The 26,678-nt window shown below is 34.2% G+C and overlaps 1 protein-coding gene across 4 annotated transcripts; it reads left to right on the top strand.

Annotated features, from left to right (window-relative positions):
* Positions 1–19: 19 nt before the first annotated feature.
* Positions 20–26,678, top strand: LOC126977476 (probable ribonuclease ZC3H12C). 4 transcript variants are annotated; one of them, XM_050826308.1, is made up of 4 exons: positions 20–383; positions 23,301–23,477; positions 24,766–24,998; positions 25,084–26,678. In XM_050826308.1, the coding sequence occupies exons 1-4, from the start codon at positions 159–161 to the stop codon at positions 26,168–26,170; spliced, it is 1,722 nt and encodes a 573-aa protein (XP_050682265.1). In that variant the 5' UTR covers positions 20–158; the 3' UTR covers positions 26,171–26,678. The 4 variants fall into 4 exon arrangements, with proteins under 4 accessions (XP_050682265.1, XP_050682268.1, XP_050682267.1 ...); XM_050826311.1 differs by lacking the exon at positions 20–383 and adding an exon at positions 4,157–4,252; XM_050826310.1 differs by lacking the exon at positions 20–383 and adding an exon at positions 4,276–4,447.

The raw sequence follows: 26,678 nt of genomic DNA, 5'->3' as shown, positions 1-26,678 counted from the left end.
TCTTTGCTACGAAGTGCGAGATAATTTCGGTGTTCGAACGGTGGTGGGTGATTATTTTTGTGAGAAAGATGAGTGTTGATGTTTTGTTATCAAATATGCGATTACTTCCGTAATTCGTGATTATCTTAATCGATTTAAAGTGTTGACGTTTTTAAATAATGTCAAACAGCATTGATTTGTTGATATCTGTGCCGCGTTCATCTTTAGACGATTTCAATAGTAAATATCTTAAATTAGTCGAAGCTTTTTACTATGTTACACTGTCTGAAAATAAACTAGTTTCCCCAAAAACTAATAAAGACTGCATATTCTTCGATGTTCATTTTAATTTGAGCCCTTCGGATGAACATTTTAACCCTCAAGAAATAATCGACAGAATACAGGTAAGCACTAAAGTATTACTAATTACGTGTTAATTAAAACAACAATCGCTTGTAAAGAAGCGGTGGTATTCATTGTACCTATTTATTACATGTTACAGTACTGTGTTGACTAAATAGTACAGTATTATTTTATCTATCCATTTTATCACAAATTAGAAGTTGGGACATGAAAGAGTACTACATTCTAATTATTACCAAAGTAATATGCTTGTAAAGACATAAAGATAATAATAAACCTAAAAAGTTGTTTGTATTATAGGTACTATGTTTAAATACAACCCAAAGTTGATATAAAATATACTCACTTTAAAAAAAATTATATTAAAAGTAAAATAATTAATGAAAGTAATATCAATGAGAATAAATTTTGAGTTACTTGACATAAAATTAAACTGCTTGTTTCCATACTATGTTATCTTAATTGTTATCACAGGTATTTTAAGATATTTATTTAAATATTGATTACACTTTGGTCATTTATAATATGCATAAATTGTTGTTTATGTTACAAAGCTTATTATTCTATTTAAGTTTGATGTGTGTTAAGATAGATGCAAAAAGTCTGAGACAAAAGAGTTTCTGGTGATAAAAGTGAATATGCTAATCATAGTGAGTAAGACAATGAATCACATTTGAAATAAAAGGAAGTAATAAATACTGTTTTTGCTAATTTTAGTGTAAATCAAGGTCTGTTTTGTAGCATTGGCATTATACAATTAACCACAAAAGTGTAACTGTGTACTGTCACACTAAATGTGTTCCAGGTTTATATATTATATATAAATTGATTAAGTATTATTTTCCACATATTTAAAAAACTTCTACTTAATATTAATTATGTTGTTTTATCCTTAACCAGCAACCCTTGAACCAGTAGCATGGGTCATAAATTGATGCCACATGGTTCATTACAACTGTACAACAAATCATCATTTCTGTTCCAAAAAAGCCAATTGCCAATCCATAAATGATGTACATAGCTAAACTACATTTTTTTTCAAAATATGCAGTCCTATTTGACACATTTTCAAATGATATTTTTTTAAGAAACAAGTAATTTTTGTTTCTTGACCGTAATCATCATTTTAAATATGTAATCATTCTATATTAATAAAATATTGACTGGTATACAAGCCAATGGCAGGTGTGTATATCTTCCTCTATACATAGATGGTATCAATTCTAATACAATTTTTTTTTTCCAAAAAGCAAATAAGGCAATATAAGTAGAAGGTAGTGCTTATTAAGACAAGCGAGTGAATAATTGCAGAGGAGTGCATTACTTTTTAGAAATCCTAGCAACCTCGCGGCCTGTTTAAAATTTGTGTCCACTGGCCTTTTGAACTTTAATTTTGTGTCCATGATAATACCTAGATCTCGAATCTCATTTACTTCCTGCAGACTATACAAGTTTAACTTGCATAAGGAAAGTTTTGATTTTCCTAGCATATTCAATGTGATAAGATGTATTTGTATAATCATTCCATTCAAATCAAGATCACTTTGGATTAGCTGAATGTTATTGACTGTGTAAACTGTCCTAAATATTTTAAGATTGTCAGCAAAAAGTAAGTAGTTAGTGATGATTGGAAGAGACAATATCATTTATGAACACTGAAATTAAAATGGGTCTTAGGTTAGGTTAGGATTCTTGTGGCACACCTGAATTCGCAAAATGCTCTCGTGAGCAGTAACTGTTAAGAATCACATTCTGAAGTCTTTTTTATAGATAAGATATGAACCATTCCAACAAGGATCCACCGACCCCACTTTGTCTTAGGTTTTGTATGAGACAAGAATGACTAACATTGTCAAAGGGACTTGAAAAGTACATATAAATTGTATCCACTTGTTGAGCTCTGCCATTTCTTTACTAATTAAGACATAAAGGCCACTAAATTTGTTTATATAGAGCATCCCTTTCTAAACCTATGCTGGATTTCGCAGATTTTGCTTTCAAGATGGCGTATAATTATCGGACAGACGAGAGACTTGAATAGTTCAGAAATGAATGACAGTATAGATATAATTTTTTACGTAATTGTTATACCCTTTTTTTGTACACTGGCACGATTTTTGCCCTTTTCCACAAGTCAGGGAAAACTCCATCAATGATTGACTTGTTATAATTAATAGATACAGATTACCGTCAGACAGGATCACAAAGTTTTATGAAGACCGGAGTGATTGCATCTGGACAACAGCCCTTGAACACATCTAGTTTTATAATCACACGTGTAATTACGCTTTCTCTAAACTTTATGGCACTCAAATACTTCAAGCCATTTTCATTTACGTAATCAATACTTAATATTTAGCTTATCGCACAGCATTATTGATATTTAATTATATTTCAAATAACACACTGTGATGATTTTTCACCAATATTCTATATTTCGATTATGTAAAACTCAGTCTCGTAACAGAATTTCGCGAGTCCACATCTGAGGATGCCTCATGTAGAGTGGAAACACGCGTTTCACAATTATGGATTTCCGCAAAATAACGCCTTATTCAATAAATTGTCTTAAATAAAACTATCATCTGTCCAATAAGACTTCAAATGTTAAATAGATTATTGCCTGTCATGATCATTTACGGCCGTTTTCAATAACGTAATCTCTAGTTGCGGATACATTGCTATCACCGTTTAATAACAAGATCTTATGTATCTATAGTTATCTCCAATATAGTTATAGTCCAATGCTATCTGTCGATAGGTTATTGAAATGCAAGTAAGCGTAAAAGGATAGATTTGTCTACCTCTAGTAAGTTAAACTAAGGATAGATAGGTTATTGAAAACGGCCGTTAGTGTACTTAACTAGGATTGAAATTGCTAATTTCTAAGAATATGACAAAAAATAGTTTGATCCAATGTCTAGTAAACTTTAATTTTCTGTTTATCCATCCATAGAACAGCCACCCCAGATGTACAAAACAATGTAGATGTTTGAATCAACACACTCTCGTAACACCAATTACTAATAATATACTGAAGTTTCCTTAAAAAAATTGTATTATAGAATTAAATTTTTAAGTACACTTTATAATGAATCTTTTGACACGAATGAACTAAAATAATAATTATTTTAATTAATCCATTAATATTACTTATAGTCTACTAAGTGCTGACCCGGCAAACATTATTTTTCTATATAAATTAAGTACCCTGCGCTCATTATGAATTGTAATGTAATTAAATGTGTCATTGATTGAATTATTTGTATCATGAATATATAAATATTTCTAAGTCAAGAAAATAAAGGTTCTAGATAAGTAATCACCAACTAACATATAATAAAACCTTCACCGAAACAGGCTGTATCTTATGTTATATTATTCTGATCGCTTCAGTTTATCTGGAAAAAAAAACAGCTCTCCATTTATTAGTTTAGATAACATGAAAAATAAAAGATTTTTATTTCCTTTATAAGCCTTAAACCTGAACGACACACGGCACACTTATTATATATGCAATAATTGGGACTTATCTGGGGATGATGGATGGAAACATGTCTCCGATGCTGATGATTAATACACTGATAGGATGCGCGTCTTGGTTGGGTGACAGAGGTCAGTGGTACGTTTGTTTGGGGGCCACCTGGCTTGATCAGTGGGCGCGAAACCCGGATCTAGACTCTAGAGTGCCCCTTCACTCAAACCCATGCGTGGACGTGAACGGTGGAGGTGTAAACCTGCGCCGATTGCCGACCCGACTGCGTATGCGACGTTCGACGAAGCGAAACGATAGCTCAACGTTTAGTCTTGCCGCGATAAAGCGCGCGATCGCACAAGCGCAATGTCGCTGCCGTTCGAAACAAACAAATAGCGATACGATCCTATTATGTACGCAGTCGACAACTCCCAGGTGAGCCCAGAGTTTCACAATCCGTTTCTCAATCCGGATTCGAATCATGCGTTGTTGGTGTCACGTCCAACCAACCGGATGTCACAGACGCTCCCGGAAGTGTACCGGTTGATTAGCGCGTAGGTACGTTGCGACATGCGGCAGTGTTTCAATAATGATCAATTTACGATGAGATTGAAATGTGTCCCCGACTTGGTGAGTTTGATATATTTGTAACATCATAGTGGGTTCCGGGATCGCAACATCAATTGATTGGATACCAACATGTTAAATGACATTGCGTTGTGAGTCGGTTTCAAAAATAACCGATTTGTTAATACGGTTTATTTTTTTACAATAATGTGGCCTATCCATTATCATACAGATCCTTTGAGTTCACACTCGTAATGATAAATTTGAGAATGGCTTGCAAATTGATTGCATGTCGTTAATTTTCAATTAGTGATATACTCACTGCTGCACATTTAAATCATTGTTTAGAAATTCATAATATTACCGATGGATTCTGTTTAAAATCCATGTAAATTGACTGAAGAAAATTCTCTAACGTTTAAACTAACTTTAAAGTGAAAAAATTAAAATGGAACTAGAAAACCTTAAGAGTTATCGAGTACTGTGGGTGCATCAATTAACACGAAATAAATAAAGGTACAATAATAATAATACTTTTTAAACATCTGTAAAATGTTATGTATATAGCTTTAGTTTAGAAGAAAATATAGCTATTAAGCTAAACAACAAAAGGCAGGGTTCTTGTGATCCAGTCACTTGTAGAATTAATTAAAATTAGGCTATAATAGACTCGTTGTATTCCTTAAATGAGGATTTAATGGTGTTCCACTATAGTTCAAAATCAGTAAGTAATTCAATAAAAAATCTTTCTATGTTTGGGGTTGTTGCACTTAAAAGTTTAAATACTGTGGCTGACTCCCAGCCATGTGTTTGCTACATTCTTATTAGTTCATAACCGAAATATTTAAATATGTTAAGAAAAGTTCGACACCATTTTAATTTTGCCCATTGAACACACTATAAGTCATTACTTATTTTTTATTTTGATCAAGCAAAGGGATACGGGCCATACTTTGCTCGGAGATACATTTTGATTGTAACACTAATTGAATTGACATAATAGATAACATGAACTTAATGTATTTGGCATTGATCTCATGACTCGGTTATCTTATCCACACATTACTTAATTTTTACGGACGTAGACACCGGCCATGGAGGTCGCTCATGGGAATTCGTCGACCAGTGTCGAAAGAGACTTGTACCTTCTACCGTGTTCCCTTGTGAGGTCACGAAATGAGTAACTGTTCCTATTTAATCGCAATAGTTTCTCTCACCATCGCATCGGAATAAAGTCTTTTAAATCTCGAGCAATCGCCAATTCCGCGGTCATGTGGAGGGTAAGACGCATTTGTCTTCGAAACTAAGTATAATCAACAGAGCGACACAGTTGTATCGCTCGCAAAGTCGCAGGTTTGTCCAGTTGGCCACATACACCTTTATTTATTTATTGAGGCACACAAACGAACTACAATTAATTATAATGTAAGTGATACAGTTTACAGTATTTACACGTACATATATTATCTGTATTGTAGTTCACCAATAGCGTGCACAGCATATTTTATTACATAGGTAACAAAATTATAACATCTTAATAAAGCATCAACATACAAAGTTCCAACTTAAAGAATTTTAAAACAGTACTTGAATTTTGCCATACTTTGACTAAATATGTCTAGATTTTATTTTTCTGTGATAATTAATCATACGTATATTAGGATTCATCATCAGCTGGAAGACGTCCACTGCTGAACAAATGCCTCCCCAAAAGATCGCCGTGACGATCGGTCGTGCGCTGCCCTCATCCAACCTATTCCAGCGATCTTGAGCTGATCGGTCCATCATGTGGGGGGCCTCCCAACACTACGTGCGGGGCGTGTCTTATGGCGACCCGTACACCCTTACATGACAAAAAAATCGCTTAAGTTTCTCCCATACTGAAACATGTCAGTGACCAGTGTACACACTGTTTGTTGGTTAAAAAAGGAGTGTTGTACTTTTTTATTCATCCTCTTCATCATTTTGTATTATGTACATCGTTAACTTATATTTATATAGCTTTTTTTTTTTGATTTTATCAATATCTTTTGTAGAGTGCCAATGAGCTTCTTGTCGTTAATGCTCAACTTTAACGGTAAAGAAATCTATAACTAACATTCATAAGTGTAATTTTTTTGACCTACGTAATATAAGTTTTGATTTAATTGAACAAAATATTTTTCTTAAGTTTTTTTATAGTGTACCATCAACTAAGACAACACAAAAGAGTAAGAGAAATTGCCGATAGAAGTGTAAACTTAGAACTTTTAGTATTAAAATTTGAAATTTCATAATGCTTAAAAACAATTAAATTAATAAATTCAATTTATTTTTAAATTTATTTACAATAATATATTAATCAAACAAAATCACAATTTCAAGAATGCAGAGAGCAATTTGTGTTATAAGATATACAAAGCACTAATGTTGCACAATATGTCAGCTGTATGTACAGATATACTGCTATAAGCACTTTAGTGGCGCGGACTCCGAGATTTCACCCATCCAAAATGTGTCTAACTATATTATCGCGTGCATGGGCATATTCATGAGCATGTCGGTGACGGGAAACATAAGATTTTCGCCTACCAAAAAGTGCCCCACAACGCTAAGGAAGTTTTCAATTTAAAAACCAGTGTGTACTAAGATCACATGACATAAGTTTAAGTTCAACGAGGCGAGATGCATACATAATGCAACATACATTAATATTTCAATATAGTGATAACTTTACAATATTTATAAGTAAGATTGTGTATATATTTGCCCTGGTAAATTATGTTCCGACACGAGTCGTTACACCATTACATACCCGCGACAAGCGTGACAGTTCAGCTGCATTCAATAGTCACTAAATAATGTGTACATTGCGCCGGTTTTCACTTCAGAGCGCTCGCGGTGGCAGAGAATAGGCCTAATAACGAATTTAATTAATGTGATAAGTCTTTTTATTTTTTCATAATTCATTTGTTGAGATTTTTGTTTTTGATAACGATTAAATCTCTTTCTGGCAAAATAAAATAGGTATACATGTATAGAAATAATAAAATGCTCGCAAAATATTTATTTACGGTGTGTGTGGATTGATGCATGTACTGTACTCAATAACTTTTGGTTTGTACGTATTAATTATCATTTACTTTTTTGAGTTACTCGTGTAAGGCGTTCAGTATTTGACGTTTGAGTATTTTTGTTGCATCATCTTGTAACACGATAGAAGGTACAAGTCTCGACACTGGTCGACGAATTCCCATGAGAGAACTCCATGGCCGGTGCTACGTCCGTAAAAATTAACTGTAACTGAAATAATTTGAAAAAGATAAGGCTGTGAATGTTGATTTAATAGAGTGGCAATGAGTTTCTTGCCATTTCTTCTTATTAAACAACCTTTCCGAAGTGGCGGTAGATATAAAAAGAAAAGAAACATTCATAAGTGTCATTTCCTTGACCTACATGAAGAAAAGTGATTTTGACTTGATTTGATTAGAATACTGTCCATATAGCTTTAGAGTGGCATTAACTGACTGACATATTGGCTGAAGTATACAAGATCCAAATACATCCGGTTCGGTTATTTCACACGGCCTTGCTATTCAAACTCAAACTCAAACAACACAACATATTAATTATATATTTATCTCAATTGAACATTCATTACTAATCTGATACCTATAAAATGTATCTATTCTTTTCGTACATATATGCCTACCTACATACAGTTAAATTAATGCTATCAGGCATTAAAAGGCATAAAAGACACTTATTTTCTAAAAATTGATTCTTTTTGATGTCATTTCTAATATACTAGATACTACTACCGCTTCGGAAACAAATGGCGCTCGGAGAAAGAAGAAGCGGCGCAAGAAACTCGGTCATTCGGCGGGAAATCGATGAAAATCTTTTATGCCATGCTTGTAATGTTGGAATAGATTTATACATACCTACCTGTTATAATGACGCTAGTAATAGGTTTCCGTACCAGCTTATATATTACCAGGATATTTGTTTATAAATCCATGTTGATAAATGCAAATGTTTATAAAAAAGCTGGTGAATTGTTTGGCCCAACAAGAAAAAATATGATTGCCTTACTATACAATTTAGTGTGTTAGGACTCTTGTCCATAATATGTATTCGGATTGCGTATTTACCGTACTTGTACAAAACGTGTCAGTTGTTTATGACGCGGCAAAACCATCGAACGAATCAATACGACAGGTAAGACTCAATTGTGTTTTTCATCAGTCATAGGAAAAGGATAAAGACAAAGTGTGTCTCATAATCATATTCTAGCCTGTTTCTGTTGTTGACCATCAATAGTCTCATATTATTAATAAACCTTTCATTGATTAATGTAATACTAGTAATAATATCAGCGTCTTCGCGAAAACAATTTCCGTCGTGAAAACTTAGTCGTCTACACACTCTTATAGGCTGCGATACGACACCGATGAAAATTACTACGTGTCTTAGATATTATGTCTGATACGACAGAGGGACAAAAATGACGACGTTTCAAATCAAGACGAAAACGGGACCGCATATAGAGAGCGGCTGTTAAGGATAATTTAATTAGTTTGACAAATTTTATTTTTATTTCTTAAGAATTTATTAGATTATACTTACAGCCGCAGGACGATATTTAGAATGTAGATTGTAACGATAGCAGCTACTGAGATATTTATCTTTGGATAATTACCTAGTAATTACATTTCGATATCAATGATATGACGCGTAATTACAAGTTAATATTATGTTATGTTTATTATAACTTGGCTGTTATTAGGCATGCGTTATATTATTTTTTTTTAGTTTTGTAGCTTTTTCGAAAGGGCCACCACATTTAGTTAATGTCAGGTGAAGGTAGGCCAAGCAAAGGTAATTTGTAACGTGTTGATGAATTAATTCGAGATTTTAATTATGTTTATATACAACAGTTGATTTTCTAATAAAAATATATAGATGCTGTTAGTAAAACTATAACGTGTCTAAAAAGGATGCATAAAGATATAATAATGTTAGTTTTATTAATGTTACTTGTAACATAATCTCATTTTACTATAGTCAGCGTCGGGCGTTCAGCGGGATGAATGGTGACGACCATAGCTTGCCAATATTGTAACATACATAATATGCAAAAAAGTAGGTTGAATTAAATAATTCTATACTCTAGCGGCTACGGCCTAGCCTTATGTATTGATTTGGTCTAGGCGGACCGTCATCAACCTAACGACGGTTGGGCGAAAGGAAGGATTAATTATTATTGTTGCCTGATTATAAATAATAATGAACTTCATTCACTCTCCTCATTAACATAGTTTCTTTCTTTACAATTATATTTATATCCTTAACCTCGCCAATTACAGAACACCTTGACAGCACTTGATACTGTATCTCTCCCCATCCTTGTGCAAAAATTGAAATCTATTGGAATTAGAGATAGCTAACTTGCTATATTTGAAAATTATTTATATAATAGGAATCAAAAGGTCAAACTGGACAAGTGATCAAGTTTAGGGATTATCTCTTTACAAACACCGAGCATATCTCGGTCTCCATGTTACATTTGTTTCAGCTCCAACCAGGGCACAGTACATAAATAAATAGTTGGTGTCGCAAGCCGGTACTCGTAGACCGCAATGTCACAGGCAGTCCGCAGCACTCTCGTGGCCCAAGTCGGATGTGAGCGAGACTTTCACTGGTCGCGCCGCCCGCTACTGGCGAGTGGCGAGCGGCGAGCTCTAGTAATTTATATTCACTCGTTATCCATTACGACCGATCACGGATTTGAATCTAATAGCTCGTCTTGGCATAATTTTCGAAAATTTCTTCACGGATATTGCTACTTTCGAATTAGGTCTGTGTTATGAATCCGCGTTTATAGACCATAGACAGAAATGAGACCGTGAATTATAGACCTTCGTTATTAAGTTAAGATGAATGTTTCTCAGCGTATGCTTTTAACTGAGGTATCTTGTTGGCCAGGGGTTAGTGTAGAACTGTAGAATCTGTTTAGCTACAGAAGCGACATCACAAGTTTAATGGTGTTTGGCAAAGCCTGGCCAGGTTCCCGATCAGCTCATAAGTAAATTAAACAATTGCTTAGTGCAATGAGTATTAAGAACAGATATACTGGTATTTCACCCATCCAAAAAGTGTCTAACTATATATTTATGTATATATAATTATATATATTATTTATTTCTTATATATATATATATATATAATAAATAAATGTATATTTATTTTTTTGATTATTTTTTTAAATAGTGCGACAGTCATGAGCATGTCGGTGACGCGAACCCATACGATTTTCCCCTTACCAAAAAGTGCCCAACGCAGCTAGAGAAGTTTTCACTACAAAAAAATATATCCGCGATTATTCTCATGATTTTTAGTGCTCAGATCATTTTGTAAAGTACCTTTGTTTATTGAAAACATTGGGTACTTACTTACCTTTTTTTTATGAAAATAAGGGATGAGACGAGCAGGACGTTTAGCTGATGGTAATTGATACGCCTTACCCGATATAATGCAGTACCGCTCAGGACTCTTGAAATACCCAAAAATTGTGAGCAGTACTACAATTGCGCTCGTCACCTTAAGACATAAGATGTTAGTCTCATTTCCCCAGTAATTTCACTAGCTACGGCGCGCTGCAGACCGAAAAACAGTAATGTTTACACATTACTGCTTTACGGCAGAAATAGGAGCCCTTGTGGTACCCATATTCTAGCCGACTTCCTGTGCAAAGGAGCCTCCCACTGGTAACCTCAATGAATGTATGCCCACCTGCAATAAATGAATAATTATTATTAGAATATTAGAAATAATAATACTAAACTTCATAATGATTGATAATTTGCAACCTACAGATTACCTCTATTTAATAAAAAAGCTCAAATAATGCATTCTAAAGATGACACAACAATAGGCATTAATTATTTACGCCGCTTTATTCTTTTCTGGACGTGCCATCTCCGCATGTCGAGCGATCTTCAAATTAATTGATGTAAATATGGATATTGACGTCATAAGGAATCCAGTTTGAACCAGTTTTGAGAAAATAAGTAATTATTGACTTGTGATTGTTTTTGTAATAATTTAGTGCGGTCGGTTGGATGGTGGTGGATGCCCGCGACATCGTTTGAGTCAATTTCGTTAACGTGGTACTCATTATTAAATAGAAATGGATTTTACGCGGACCCCTAATTTATTTTTTATGCCCAAATCGATAGAGCCAATTTTAAGATTAGTCTGATTAGGCACACAGACGACGTATTAAATTTCGTTTAAATTCTATTGTATCGTTTCTCTTTTCAAATTTAATTTTTATTTGTCAATTTTACTAATTACCAATAATTCACCTAATGAGCGATTCCTTGAATATTTTTAAGTAAAAATTTCTCATCGTGCTCTTATTTGGTGAATGTCGAATGACACTTAGATGTCACATTAGACTATGTAACGCTCGGTTAAAGTCGGCTCAAGTTAAGGAAACTAAGGGATTGTGATCAGTCAAAGCAGAATTTACCAGATCGAATTAAACACAGTTCTTATTATACGCAATGTAAATGTAAACTTAACTTGACCTTATATAGTTTTTAGCTAACTTTACTCAGTTTACTCAATTTATATTATTTGCCACTGTGTAGAATACTATCGAAGTTATTTATGGACTACTTTATCTAGTAAGTAACGTGTTACGTGAGGCTATGACGCACATATTCGGCTCTGAAAACTTTATCGACTTTCCATGGCACTAAACATCTGAACTTTGACATTGCGATTGACTTTATCAAAACAAAGCGGTGTGTTATCAAGCGCGGCTTGTCTTAGAGTAATTAACAAAAAAGGATGAACTTTATGAACGAGTATAATAAAAAATTAAATGAGTATATAATTTTACCAGTTTATTTATTTAATTCTCCAACAGAACTAGCACCAATATATATTTTTATAACTAACACATATATTATAATATCTTCTTATCAACCCAATTATAGGTGTAAATCGAAATCAAATTTTGAAAGGGTCATAAGGAGAGCGTGATTTGATTTTGATTTGATTGGAATATATAGAGCGTAGTTAGACTTTACTCAGACTTTACTTAGTGAATGTTTATCATATTTAATCTATCTTTGATTTCTTTTTTATATTCATTGGACAGCTAAAATTTTGCTAAGCTTAAGCTAAGACAAGACAGCCCAATGCAAATATCAAGTTAGCGCATTATCACACTCAGCAAAGTTTTACGTCAGTAAAGTCTCTATAGATCACAGCCACAGGGAAGCCTAATATTTTTATAAAAGGACTCCTGACACGGGTTACTGCCGCCTCCGTTAAATACTCCAAGGTGAGTGCAAGTGTGTCGTCGCGCGGATCCTGTTCGCAGTGACGAGGCATCACACCACTTGACGTTGCCCCAATACACATGTCCCATTGGTTGCGCTTATCTCCAACGAACGCGCGATAGCATTTCTCCTATCGTAAACGGAACTAATTGTATCCGATATGAAATCTATGTTCAGATTTATTGGTTTGTTTGTTGTGTGCTCCGCTCCGGTGTAGATTGAACGCGGTTCGTGATTGTAATAATTGATAGATGGGGAAAGCCGCAACAATAGGCCATAATGAGAAGCGTCATTCTGTTCGCGGAACGGCATTTGTCCGAAGGATTTTCATTGAAAGTATCGGTGCGTGAGTTTTAATTGTTTGTACTGAGCTGTGTTTGTTTAAATATCAATATAATTTTTTAAATGATCATTGACGTTTTTACGTTTTTACCACTTTAGTGTAACGGATGTCTATTGAATTGATATTGAATATGGATTTATAAATTATTGTAAAGAATAACAGAGCGTACTTAGACTTTACTTACGTAAAACTTAGCTGAGTGTAAGCTTAGCATAATCTTTGATTTCATTTTTATAGTCAAAGCTGAGCTTAAGATAAGACAGTCCAATGCAGAGGTCAACTTCGCGTTTTATCACACTAAATTGTAGTGCCGCTCAGAATTTTTGGGCTTTTCAAGAATCCTGAGAGGCACTGCATTGTAATGGGTAGGGCGTATCAATTACCATCAGCTAAACTTCTTGCTCGTCTCGTCCCTTATTTTCATAAAAAATTTCAGCTAAGTTTTACATAAGTAAATTCTGATCAAAGTCGAAGTACGTTCTTATAGATTTTAGCCTTGAACACAAAAAAGGCCACACTCACCTGATGGAGTGAAAAAGTAATCGACCATGGACATTTACAATACCAGAGGTTGAAGTGATGCGTCGCCGGCCTTCTGGGTGGATGGTATACAAGATGGTTGAATAATATTATAAGGCTATGGTGCATTTATGTTTACTATTTATGGAAGAGAATTATGATATCTGTAGCCTGCACATCAAACATATTTTATAAAATATTCCAAGTTTGTGAACAGAGATAGACCAACCCATCTTGAGATTGCAATAGTAAGCAAGGCCTACAAAGCTTTAGGTTTCATATTTCGTACCTCTAAAGAATTTAAGAAAATGTAGTAAAAGTTCTTTACTATGCTTATGTCAGAAGCCATCTTGAATATATATAATAACCTTAGAAACATGGAATCCTCGTTGTAATATATAAACGTAATCGAACGAATATAGAAAAAGTTCACCCGTCTTCTAATGCACAAATATCACTTGCCTGAACTTGACTATCCGAATCGATGTAACAAATTCCATCTAATTCCTTTGCATCTAATGCTTTGCATTTTTGCATCAGCTTTTTAATGAAAATTGCTCAAGGATTTGTCGACAGCCCTCAATTGTTATAATTAATTCACCTTGGAGTCCCTCTCCGCACGTCTAGGAAACCGTCTGGTTCATATCCCTTACCACCAAATGCAGTATCGATCAAATAGCTTCTTATTTAGAAGCTCCAATTTATGCAATATTTTGTATAATACTGACAATATTGAAATTGACTTGTTTGCTAGTAAAATAAAAAGTGCAAGATGTGCACTTAGTAAATATTATATGTTGCGCTAAATTAAACTTTATTTATAAACTTAATTGTAAAACTTTCAAAAAATTTCCTTAAATATAATTTTATATAGTTAGAAATAATTTTTGTTTTTCCATATAATGTGGTCGCTTTTAATTGGCCCTACGTTTATTGACATGTTTTAACTGTATTGTGTTTGTGGTTGTCCTGAACTATTGGTACCTCCCTATATATAATGGTACTCCTGTTACTCGTTAGTAAAAATAATAAGATATATCTGCGAAGTCATTAAAATAAGCAGCATATTTTGTTTAATTCTTTATTTGGTAAATTCTCATGACTGTAGCACAGAAAAACGCTTGCAACATATCTACTAACCGTATCCTGTTGTTATTTTGTAATCTTGACTGGCACGTGAGTAGGTAGAACACAGTGACATTACAAAATATAGCACACGAATGGCAAGCAATGATTTTATTTGATTGAGACGATTGCTCAAGTATATCAAGGTTATAATAGTAGATTCGTATTCTTAAATCTTTGGAATAACGCTTAAAATATAAAGTTTTGTTTGTTGACAGTTTTTGTGCATAAACGTAAAAACATTAAAACATAAAATATGTCCTTGCAAATAAACTTGGTACAAAGTTATACCTGACAATAAACCAAGAATATTCAAAATGTTCACTATATCACTGACAACACTGTAACATACAATGATAGTTCTGAAGTTTTCCTAATGTCAAGCAGCCCTGCAATTAAACGCGGGAAACGTTATACGTCCGAATAAATCAATTATAAGCAAAATTTCTATATATTTGTAAACTTTTTGCATAATCTTGGTTTATTCCCAGATATCACTGTAAATACCAAGTTTATTTGTAAGGCCGTAAGTGTGTATAAAAAAAAGGGCGCAGTTTTAATTTGAGAGAGCGGTATAACCTAGTTTGTGCTCTCTTTCGCACTTTGGAAAGGATTATATTATTTATATAGCAACAAAGTAGAAGCTTTAGCTAGTATTATATTATTTAAATGATAAGAAATATATCTATTTATAAAAGTATCGTGAATATTAGAATTAAACTAATCAATATATCAAGTAATAATATGTCAGCCCACATTTTATTACAGTAACGGACGTCATAGTTAGATAATGGAGTTAAAAGGTTGATATTTTCAACTTGCTATAACTTATATAGAGAATGATGTAAACAGAATGATCGCCCCAATGGCAATGCGATGCATTTTTCTCGTGTTTACGTCAGACCAGTACAGTACCTGTTTACTGCCGGACGCGGCTCCAAGTTCCGTGAACTCGTAAAATCTTGTCCAAATTATAAACAATATTATGTTTAGGCATGATTGATTTTTTTAACATAACTACTCAAGTACTTAAAATCGAAACGGTGGATGTTTTGACTGTAGATTGTATTAAAAAAAATTGTAAAATTAAGCTGTAAAATGTAAATATTGATTTAAAAAGATTAGCTTTGCCGAACTGCAGGTAAAGGGTAAATTTTGACCTTTATAAGTGTTGGTTTGTGATGTAAATGCAAAGTTGAATTACAAAATTATCAAATCGATTACAGTAAAAATAGATTTGCTTTCTTTTTCTATCAAGCTGTATCTTCGTTAGTGATGTCGTTCTCTGTCACACCTATAAGCCAGTATGTTAAGTGTATGTGTTACAGAAACAACCAAAATTAGGCCTTAGCTAAATTATAATAAGGTATTTTTTTAATAACATTGTTTGTGTGCTGACTAGCAATCAGCTGATGTAATAATCGACCTTCTAAATGCGAGCTACAGCTATAATGTATGGCGATCAGTTGTGGTTCCGGCCCGACTATCGTTAAAAATATTTGCGTAGTTGGCCTCCGAATTTATAATCAGATCTAGGGCTGACAATGTTTTTTATACAGAATTTAGTATTTTTGGATTCAGCATCTAATAATATACTAAACAGGGTAAATATTTTAAATAATTTCTATGAATATTTTTAGTGTTTTGGGCTTATATTGGTAGGTTTTTAACCGACTTCAAAAAGGAGGAGGTTATCAATTCGATCGGTATTTTTTTTATGTATGTACACCGATTACGCTGAGATTTATGATCCGATTTACGTTATTTTGGTGTATTAAATTACATTTTTAGTTATTTGATGCTTTTCAGTTTTTGAAGTCGGTTTTTTTATTTTTTTTCGAACTCTTTGTAAATATTATTACTATCTGATTCGAAGTTACAGACCACCGATAACTCTGCTTATATCAGACCCATACTAAGCTCCATTTGTATATCTCGTTCATATTTTATTTTTTTCATATGATAAAATATTATAGTTTTGCCTACTATTTATAATATTTTAAAAATAATAGTAGACATCTTAAATAGTAGAATACTATATTTAATGTTATAATATAGTAGGGTTGGCAACCCTGATGATATCCTGCCCACCATATCGAAGATGGTGCTACTTTACATAGAAACACTTAATAATCTAGGTTAACCTGTCTTGTAATCTGTCTATATACAACGGTCCTATATAAGGAGGTTTCAGGAATGTATTTTAGATTTTCTCTGTTTTTTTATGTGGTACAATTTTACCATACAATTCCAATAGACAAAGTTATCTTTACTCGTACAAACTCGCTTTTTATTTACAAACATTATATTATTATTTTGAATTAGATTTCTCAGAACAAGTTATTATTTTAAAGTGACAGCCCTCACTTCTCGAATTCATTATAATATGAGCCAACGGTTCCTCATTAGGTGAGAGCGCTAGGAACGAACCCGAAAAGTCGCGGGTTCGAGTCCCGCATCGTTCATAATTGAATTTGTTTAGTATTCTCTGGCTTCTCTGTTACACAATTTTATTTAACCTTTATCATAATAATTTGTGATTTGTCCGTAGTCTCAATTGTTATAATTCTAATATCGGTACATAAATATTATGTTAATGCTTATACAAATAAACCTTGTTGTTATTGTAATCTATAATATACACATATATACTTAAAAAACTACGCAACAGTTGTAAAAGTAAACAGATACTACACACTTATCACGCAAATATACAGTGTGTTTCATTGTTTATGTGTTATAAAAAAATAAACGGCTTACTTTCCTGTATTTGTGCCTACGACTGTGCTATAAAAACTGTTTTTGTTGCATATTCATATTTTGTACGCAATGAGACGATTCTAGTAAAAGGTAGTTATGTCTAATTTAAACTACACATGACATAATAATAAGTAATTACATACTTAATAGTAATTTAAACTACACATAAACAATTCAGGATAGTTTTCTTATATATCTTGGGTAGTTGATGGTCTCCCGTCTCGACCTTTATAGAGCGGACAGCAAGGGTTGCAATGATGACCAAACTATACGCTAAGTTCAAAGCCACCGTATTTAGACCAATAATTATACTTCTAGATAGACTGTGACAGCTGTGAAAACCTCGAGATAAATTTTATTTTACTTATAATTTACACGAAACTTGAAGTAAAACAAACAAAAAAATGTAATACGTTTCTTCATTATTTAAATATTGTAAAAGTCTGAATGTAATCTTTGTGCAAAACCAGCCAAGACTCACAAACAATGCATTACGTACAATACAAGGGCTGTCTCCAGTCAATTTTTCTGGTGGATCTTTTTTTCTATGGATCACCTGATGTAAGTGATCACCGCCGCCCAAGTTCTCTTACAACACCAGAAAAAACACAGGAGCGTTGCCGCCCTCTTAGAAAGGTGTACGAGTTTTTTTTAATGTACACACTCAGTGGAATATAAAATGAAACGGAGTTTGCGAGTCGTCAGTGACGTCACAAAGTTTGTTCACTCTAAACTGCCTCTTCTTATCGAACGTACGCGTTATATTTTTTAGAAAGTCACATCCGTCTCCGGCCGCGCCGCTATCCCGCTGCGTACTTCCGTATTCGTACCTACTTTGGGTATATACTATAGACTCATCAAAGTGGTGAAATTTATAGGTCTTAACAATTGGATATTATACTCAAATTAAGATAAGTAATATTGATTCTGTTATTACAAGATAACAAAATGTGACGTATTAGGCTTAGATCTGTAGAGCGTACTTAGACTATACTTACGTAAAACTTAGTTTTGTCATAATATAAGCCTCTCCTTTTGTGAGATAAGGCAGAAGATCCTTACTTCAAAAGTTGAAATGCCTCTAACATTGTATTTCTTTGTTTAATTTTAATTCTATTTTCAGTGTACATCATTATTTTTATCTTATATTGTTCCCAATCGTTCACTCTTGTCAGAGTGGTCGTGGTTGCAAAGATGATACAACATTCGTCGTTGGTCTCCCCAGTTATGGGTCGCACTGCCTCCCTCGCGATGCTTCTCCACTTTTGACGGTTTGCATCATTGCGGGATCACTCCACCACAGGTGTCTGGGTCACTCTTTTTTGATAAGGTCCATCCATCGCGTGGGTGAGCGTCCTCTCGCTTTTCCCCTCCTTTATCTTAGATTATTATAAAATAATAAAAAAATGAGTCAAATACCCAGTACCTAATACAATACATACAAGGTATATTGTTTTTAAAAATGTGGTGTAAACGGTGATTGTACAACTACTTTTATTATAGATGTCTTGGCCGTACTTTGAGATGGCAGAAGTGTTAATCTTAATATATATAAATCTCGTGTCACAATGTTTGTCCTCAATGGACTCCTAAACTAATGAACGGATTTTAATGGTGATTACTTCATGGAGTGCAGTTTGGTCCAACTTGAGAGATAGGGTAGTTATTTCGATTTGGGACCCATAAATATTTTTATTTTCAATATTTGTTTTGTATGGACATATTTTCTATGAGAGAATTTAGTGACGCACGGTTTGACAGTTCCGCTGTGAAACAATTTCATTCTAACAACAGGGAGCATATTTACGAAATAATTTTTGATGTTTTGAAATATAAAACAGTTGTTTTTTTACTATCTACAGAACAACGTCTGTCGGGGCAGCTATTTTCGCGGATCTTAGCGTGCATATCGGCTAGGGTGGAGAATCGGGCAACATATATTTTTCATACCTCTAAATAATAAGGGTCCCCTACATATTTTTTTTAACATTTTGATTTCTTTTTTATTTTTATTTTATTATGATTCAGCATTAAAAATACAGACAACTTCAAATTTTCACCCCTCTACGATCAACACGTATTTTTGTATAGCGATTTTAATATTATTCTATTCCATCCACAGATACGCAATAGAGTTGCAAATTGGCAATCGAATATAATGACTATATAGTACGATAAGTTTTATGTACTATATATTTGGTAGTTCTGAGAGTCGGTCGTCATCTAATTTTTACTTTATATGGCAATACAACGTTTGCTGGGTCAGCTAGTATATATATTATATATTTATCTATCCGTCCATCGGAAAACAACTGAAAGCTCTGGGAAGGTCACAAAACGTCTGGTAACCTAAAATAATAATAAAAATGTAACTGTGTTACTATTACAATTACACGTGTTTTAATCTCTTAAAAAGTGTTTTAATTAAATATTATAAGAACATTGTAGACTAAACTTTAGTTACTTTCTCCTTTATTCAGACAGAAAAGTATTACGGGGAGCCATAAACCTACTAAAACGATAAAATAAATATATTTTTTTACATAATATGTCTACCAAGCGGGAGTAGTATGATATTTGGCTCATACATTTCAAAGGTATTATTTGTTTTTTAAATTATAACTTAAATATTTTATGAACAAACCCGTTAATACCGTGAATGGTCAATAACTGCTATAGAACTTGCTTTCTACTGACCTTAATAATTATAACGACGGATTTAAAAGTTTCATTTGTATCACTGCATCGAAATAATTGGATTAACTTATTATATTAAACAGTCATAATATTTATATTGTGAGTCTGTACGTACGTTGAATGACGATATTACTAATATATTATGAACTCGACCAAGAAATATTTATTTAAACGTGGTCGTTAAATTGTAATTAAATTAATGAAATCTGTGAACATTTAGCAGATGAATAAATGTAACTGTACAATAAACCTTATCAATAATATTACTCACAGGAACATTTATAATTATTGATATCTTAATATATATTAATTATATTCGAAAATAGATTTTTGCATCGAATCCGTAATGTCCGCCTGCTCCTTTGGGAGACAGGCGTGTCGATTACTTACTATAATATACTAGCGGATAAAAAAACATAGCGTGCGAGACAGAATAACATATCTAAAGCAGTACAAGCAAGATAGAAAAAGAAAGCGATACTATACGGCAAGTCGTAAGCAGTCAGCCAAGCTTTTGAGTGTTTTGGATATTAAACCACTAGCTAACGCACACATTGTCAAATCAATATTGGTCATGTACTTCCAGCTGTCAGGTCCTCTATACGATAGTCTGTTGTAACTGTATGGGCGTGATTATGTGTATGTATAAAAATTACAATAACCAGTAAAAAAACACAGAATTGCAACATGTTAGTATAACGTTAGCATTGATTTATTTAAATGGTATGATAGTCGGCTGTCGGCCATTGTAAGTGAACGCTCTAGTCCAACGCGGATGTTGCCATGACTAAGAAGCAAATTTAATTGAAACGATAACGGGTTGTAGCCACTCGCGAGATAATAATATATCTATCGATTGCGATGTCATTTTTGGTAAACTTTAGTAAATAATGAGTTATAACCGGTAAGTGGCAAGGGGCCGGAGATCCAACGCGACCGGCGCGGGCGCACGTTAAAGGTCGTTGTTCATCTTTAGATCCGTTTCGTCGCCCTCGTGACCCTGTCTTGTGTCGACTCGACTTTGACTGTTCCTCTGAACACTAATTATTATTGTATGTTTATCGATTATTATTTATTGAAAGTATTCTGCATGAGTTATGATAAAAACCATTCTTTGTTGAAATTTGCGAAGCTAATATGTATAGGTACAGAGTCTACTAAATCTAGTATTTGAATTTAGGAGATGTTGCTATTTCGTCAATAATAATCAATCCCTATAAGTCTACTTCTTGCTCTGGAGAAAGGATAAATAATGGCTCTTTTTTGTTTTGTTCCAAAATAACACAATCTGCAGGAAATGAAATAGGAATTGAGAAACTCATAAAACGAATTTTTAGATTTTTTCAGTATCTTCTCTTGGTAATTGGTATCCTTTTTCTGGTATAGCACTATTGGTTTACGATTCAAATTTACGAGTAAATTCCAACATAATTATACACTCATCAGAATAATTGTACGTGTTTTATTTAATATATACTTTTTGCCTATTAAAATGGATAAATGCTCACCAAATCTTGTTTCCCTGAAATAGCAATATTAATACCCAAAATGACAGTTCTAAGTAGCTTTAGTGTAATCAAATTATCCAACCTGAATCCAATATATATTATTGTCCAACTTAAATTTATTAAATTAAAAAAACTAAAATTGGTTATGTTAAAACAACGCACAAGCCGGCGAGTGCCAGAAACGAATTGTAGGCGTTTCCCTTTCTTTCCTAACCATAAAAAAGTCATAATTTGGGGTTAAGTTATAATGTTTTTTTCTCTGGAATTACCTTGTAACTACAATATTTTTTACCTCATATTCATGCTACGGGATACTTTTAGTTTTAACCAAATTTTTCAGTGAATTAATGTGAAGTACTGACACCAATCAACAGTGATGATTGGCTGACTAGTAACTATCCTACATTCTTCAAATAGTATATCTGCAAACATTTACTTTTTTTTGCAATAAGTTATTGCAGGAGATATCCTGAAGCAAGAAATATACGTCCTATTGGTGAGAAGCGAAAGAGAGGACGGTCAGCTAAATGTAAAAATGCTCTGTCATTCAATAGTTTTTCTTTTGTTGCCTTTTTATAACGTTTTTTTGTGATTGACTGATTATAACTAGTGTTCCTTAAAGTGCCATTGATAAATCTTAAGTACAAATTAATATTTTATGTACCTATTACATATTATTAAACGTTACTTCATTTTACTTTAGATTTTTTATTTTCCTACCAGTTATTCATTTCATTTAACTTAGTCATTTACTGCAGTAATATTGAGAGTGAAATATTTATTTGGCTATGTTATCATATTATAATAAAATTCATAAAACAATAAACAAGTAACACATGTTATTATATTTCATATTCAGAAATATTGTACGATCAACCGTTAGCTTTTTGCCTCAGTAAAACAAAATTAAAATATTGGTAGCGATTATATAAAATATTTGGTGTGAATTTAACTTTAAAGGCGTTTATATATCTTTATGACATAGAATAATAAGGAAAATAGGTTCATTTCTGCAGTACTGCAATGTGATTGTTAGCTATTCTCTTTTCTGTATTTGACGCGTAATATCGCTACATGAATTCGTGCTAGTGTATCCGGTAACGTCCGCTGAGCAAAAACAACAGGCATAATGACTTTGTTCGCCAATTTTTTACTGAACTACAAGGAATAAGGAAAAATCTCCCGAAAACGCTAATTTCTGTAATACTTTTTAGTACTTATTTTATTGAAATTCGTCTTGATCTTAAATCTTTGCGTGGTGCAAATTGTGAAGTATCATTTTGTTCAGGGAATGTTGAGTAGGGCTGGTGTGGGTGACGTCTGATTAATATTTTTTGGCACTCGCATTTTTGTATCACTAATATGCGGAACGAAGACCAATACCACCGTCCTTCAACATTTACACTACACATATCACCTAATTAAAAAGCTTTCATCAACTACCATGTTCTCTGATGGAAATACTTACTTCTTATATTGAAATATATACTTATTAACTGTAGAAGAAATTTGCTACTTCTGGAAGTAAAGAGTCCCACGCAGCTATCGTGCTAAACTAGACATACGACCCTAACTGTACAATATTTCATACCAAAACCTTTTTAAATAATCTTGAAAATTTGTTATAGAAATATGTGGATTCATCACTTGGATGGGCATCTGAAAGGGGCGAAGACTCCAGCTATGACTCCGAGTGCGACGAGGAGGGAGGGCACAGGGCTGCTTCCAGAACTCCCTCGGATACCCTCGCGGCGGAGTTCGCCGAGTACGTCACTCTCACTCCAGCCCCACCACACGCCAATCAGGTAAATGACAACATACGCACACCATAAAACTAATATTTGTCCTTAACATAGATTTATAAGGAATTATTTTTTACGATAATGGACACTACTACCGCATTGGAATAATCTAATCTCAATTAGCATAAGCTATTTATCTAAGCATAATATTATAGGGAAATAGGCGTTCGCTTTTTAAAGATAGCTAAGACCTTCACCTACGACCAAGTGTTCACTAGCATGAACTTTTGCAGCATCAAGAGTTTTATATTTATATTGATTAAAGCCATCGACGACCGAGCTTAGGTCTAAGGAGGTAGGGTATCCAACATCAATATTCAATGTTATGTTGGTTATTTTATCTACATCGAGTGAGTGTGTGCCAAAAAAATTTACAATATTTACGAACACCGGCAGAACTTAATAAATTATCAAAAATAAAATCGGGATTGCGCTACGCACTTATATCGTTCAATTTCAAACAGAAACTGGATTTCTTAGCAGGAGCGCGTATAGCACCTCTCTGTTGAGAGGCTTACGCTCTTAACTATTCTCATAAAAGTATATTGAAACGTAATTCCAATAGCTAAACCTCCTAACTTAATCTTAGCAAGCAACCTTCTAGCTCACAACTACGCTATCGTCTGTTTCCATTGCCGCACGCTGTGATGTAATTATATTTACTGTGTCACTCTTACGTCATCTAACACGGACAAACGCGTTGCGTAACGTTTTCGTTATTCGTCCACGCCCCTCGGTCTACGGGCCGAGAGTAAGTGTAACATTTCCTTAATACTATGTTAAGTGCCGGAGAAAAAAACCCATGGAAGTACATTTGTCTGAATTGATCTTTGATGTTTATTATGACTGTGGCCCAATGGATTTTTCCGAAGTCAATATATTTGTAATAACCCTTTAATTAGTTATTGGTCTTATTATTATTTCCGTACGCTCTGTAAATTAGAACTTAATTCTGGAAAAATAAACGAAACTTAATTTATAAGTAAATTACTCCTTCCATAATAACTTCCAGTTCCACATGCCTTTTTGGCAAATGGCTATTTAAACAGTTTCGATAGATTGTATACTGTTATACGACTTGTCAGCTAACTCGGTTACAGTAATAAGATTCGCTTTCCTTTTCTATCTAGCTGTATCTCTTAAGACAAATGAGTTTGTCCGTACACATGGTACTAGTATAAACGTGAAGATATCCATACCATGATGAACTTTGTTTCCGACAATACAAAGTACATAGTTACGACCAATTATATATCATAATATTAAAATTTTTCTTCGTTTTAAATTGCAGGCTAAAATTGAGTTCGCCGTTAAACTGGGCTATTCAGAGCGATTGGCACATACAGCTCTAAAGCGGTTAGGACCTGACCCACCGCGTAATGACTATTTGGCCGAACTAATCAAGCTTGCTGCAAAGAAACCCCAGCGTACCTCTTCACCTCCCAAACAAATGGGATACGACAACTCTCAAGACCGAGCTCTCCTGAGACACATCGTGATCGACGGAAGCAATGTTGCAATGGGGTGAGCCATACATTTGATAAATAATATGCTTCTATAACACTATATTTATAAATGGTAAGACTTTAATTTACTTTTCTTTTTTCAGCCATGGCAACAAAGAAGTATTCTCATGTCGTGGCATCGAGATCTGCGTTGACTGGTTTCGTTCTAGAGGTCACAAAGAAATCACTGTATTTGTCCCGAAATGGCGCAAGGAGGCGAACAGGCCTGATAACCGAGTGACGGACCGCGATGCTCTCGAAAGGTTAGAACGTGATCGTATCCTAGTTTACACGCCGAGTAAAATACTCGGCGGTAAACGGACTATCTGTTACGATGACCGATATATACTTAAACTGGCGGCTGAGACGGACGGAATTGTCGTTTCCAATGATAACTACAGGGACTTGGTCGTGGAAAGTTTAGAGTTCAGAAAAGTAGTGGAGGAGAGATTGCTCATGTATTCGTTCGTAAATGACAGATTCATGCCACCGGACGATCCACTCGGTAGAACAGGCCCAACATTAGACGCTTTTCTCAGGGTACCCTCATCGAAAACAAATCTTCCTCCGGCTTGCCCATACGGGCGCAAATGTACTTATGGAAACAAATGTAAATTTCATCATCCCGAACGCGCTGGCAAACCGCATAAATCTGTCGCGGAGAAATTATCAGAACGCGCAGCTAGGAAAGCGCACTTGCAAACTCTGAGTTTACCACCCGGAGGTCGGCCGGCTGATATTAAGAAACCATTGGCGCGAGCACATTCGGCGACTCCGAGACTTGCGGATCCAAGTCTAGTCTCACATTTTGATAGAGCACAAGTCCTACCAGGAACGTCCCAAGCACCGCCGCCTGAAGCAAATCCGCACAGAAAACTTGTGAGACAACTAACACTCAATCCAGCCTGCGATCCTCGACTACATGTCGCTGCAGCACGGGTTTCCTCCGCACCGGTCGGAGCTATGCCTCCTATCAGGACAGGAGCATCTCTATCTCCATGCGCCTCTGAGGGGGCTCTCCAAGTTTGGGAGGCTCGTAGAAGAATGCATTATCACTTGGCTAACATTTTCCCAGAAGCTCAAGTTACGGAAGCCATGGCTGCATACCCTGATGAGATAGATGCTCAGAAAATGTGCGCAATTATTCTAGCTCGTTATAGACCTAGTGAAGCCACATTGCCATACAATTAAAATGTAGTGAATTATGAGATTAATTCGCTTCGAGAATATCCTCAATTTTGTTATAAAATTGGGTGTAATATTCAATTGATTATGAAATTGGTAAAAATTTTCTTTGAAAGGAGTGAATATGTTTTAGTTCGTTTTACAACTAAAATGATGTATATAGTCTGTTCTTAAAATTGTTTTTGATTTGTCGTTACGGGCATTTAATATGGGGGAGTCGAAGAGCTCAATACCTTATTGTCCATCTAAAATGTTATCGGCAATGTTTATTGCAATATATCAACGAAAGATTTTTATAGATTCTGTTGGCATTATTTGCTTAGTTATATTTATATGTATGCTTCTAAGAAGTATATGGTTTTATTTAAGTATAATATGATAAGTGTTGGTGTTGCATATGAATCCTGGTCCACAAATTACAATGACCAACGGCAAATGAAAGCTATAGAACGAAAGAGATATTGGCTCATTTACACAGTGCGAGCTGCTGCCTAGCCAGCTGACAGCTTATCTA

This window comes from Leptidea sinapis, chromosome 45 (genome assembly GCF_905404315.1).
Source record: "Leptidea sinapis chromosome 45, ilLepSina1.1, whole genome shotgun sequence".
Lineage (NCBI taxonomy): Eukaryota > Metazoa > Arthropoda > Insecta > Lepidoptera > Pieridae > Leptidea > Leptidea sinapis.
Note: the sequence above shows the minus strand (reverse complement) of the source record. Positions and strands in the feature narration are given on the sequence as shown.

What these genes read in the sequence shown, in the direction of transcription:
- LOC126977476 (XM_050826308.1), top strand. Translation starts at nt 159, where the DNA reads ATGTCAAACAGCATTGATTTGTTGATATCTGTGCCGCGTTCATCTTTA. An exon ending in CCCCACCACACGCCAATCAG is followed by an intron (nt 23,478 to 24,765) that starts GTAAATGACAAC and finishes TTTAAATTGCAG; the next exon opens with GCTAAAATTGAGTTCGCCGT. An exon ending in GGAAGCAATGTTGCAATGGG is followed by an intron (nt 24,999 to 25,083) that starts GTGAGCCATACA and finishes TTCTTTTTTCAG; the next exon opens with CCATGGCAACAAAGAAGTAT.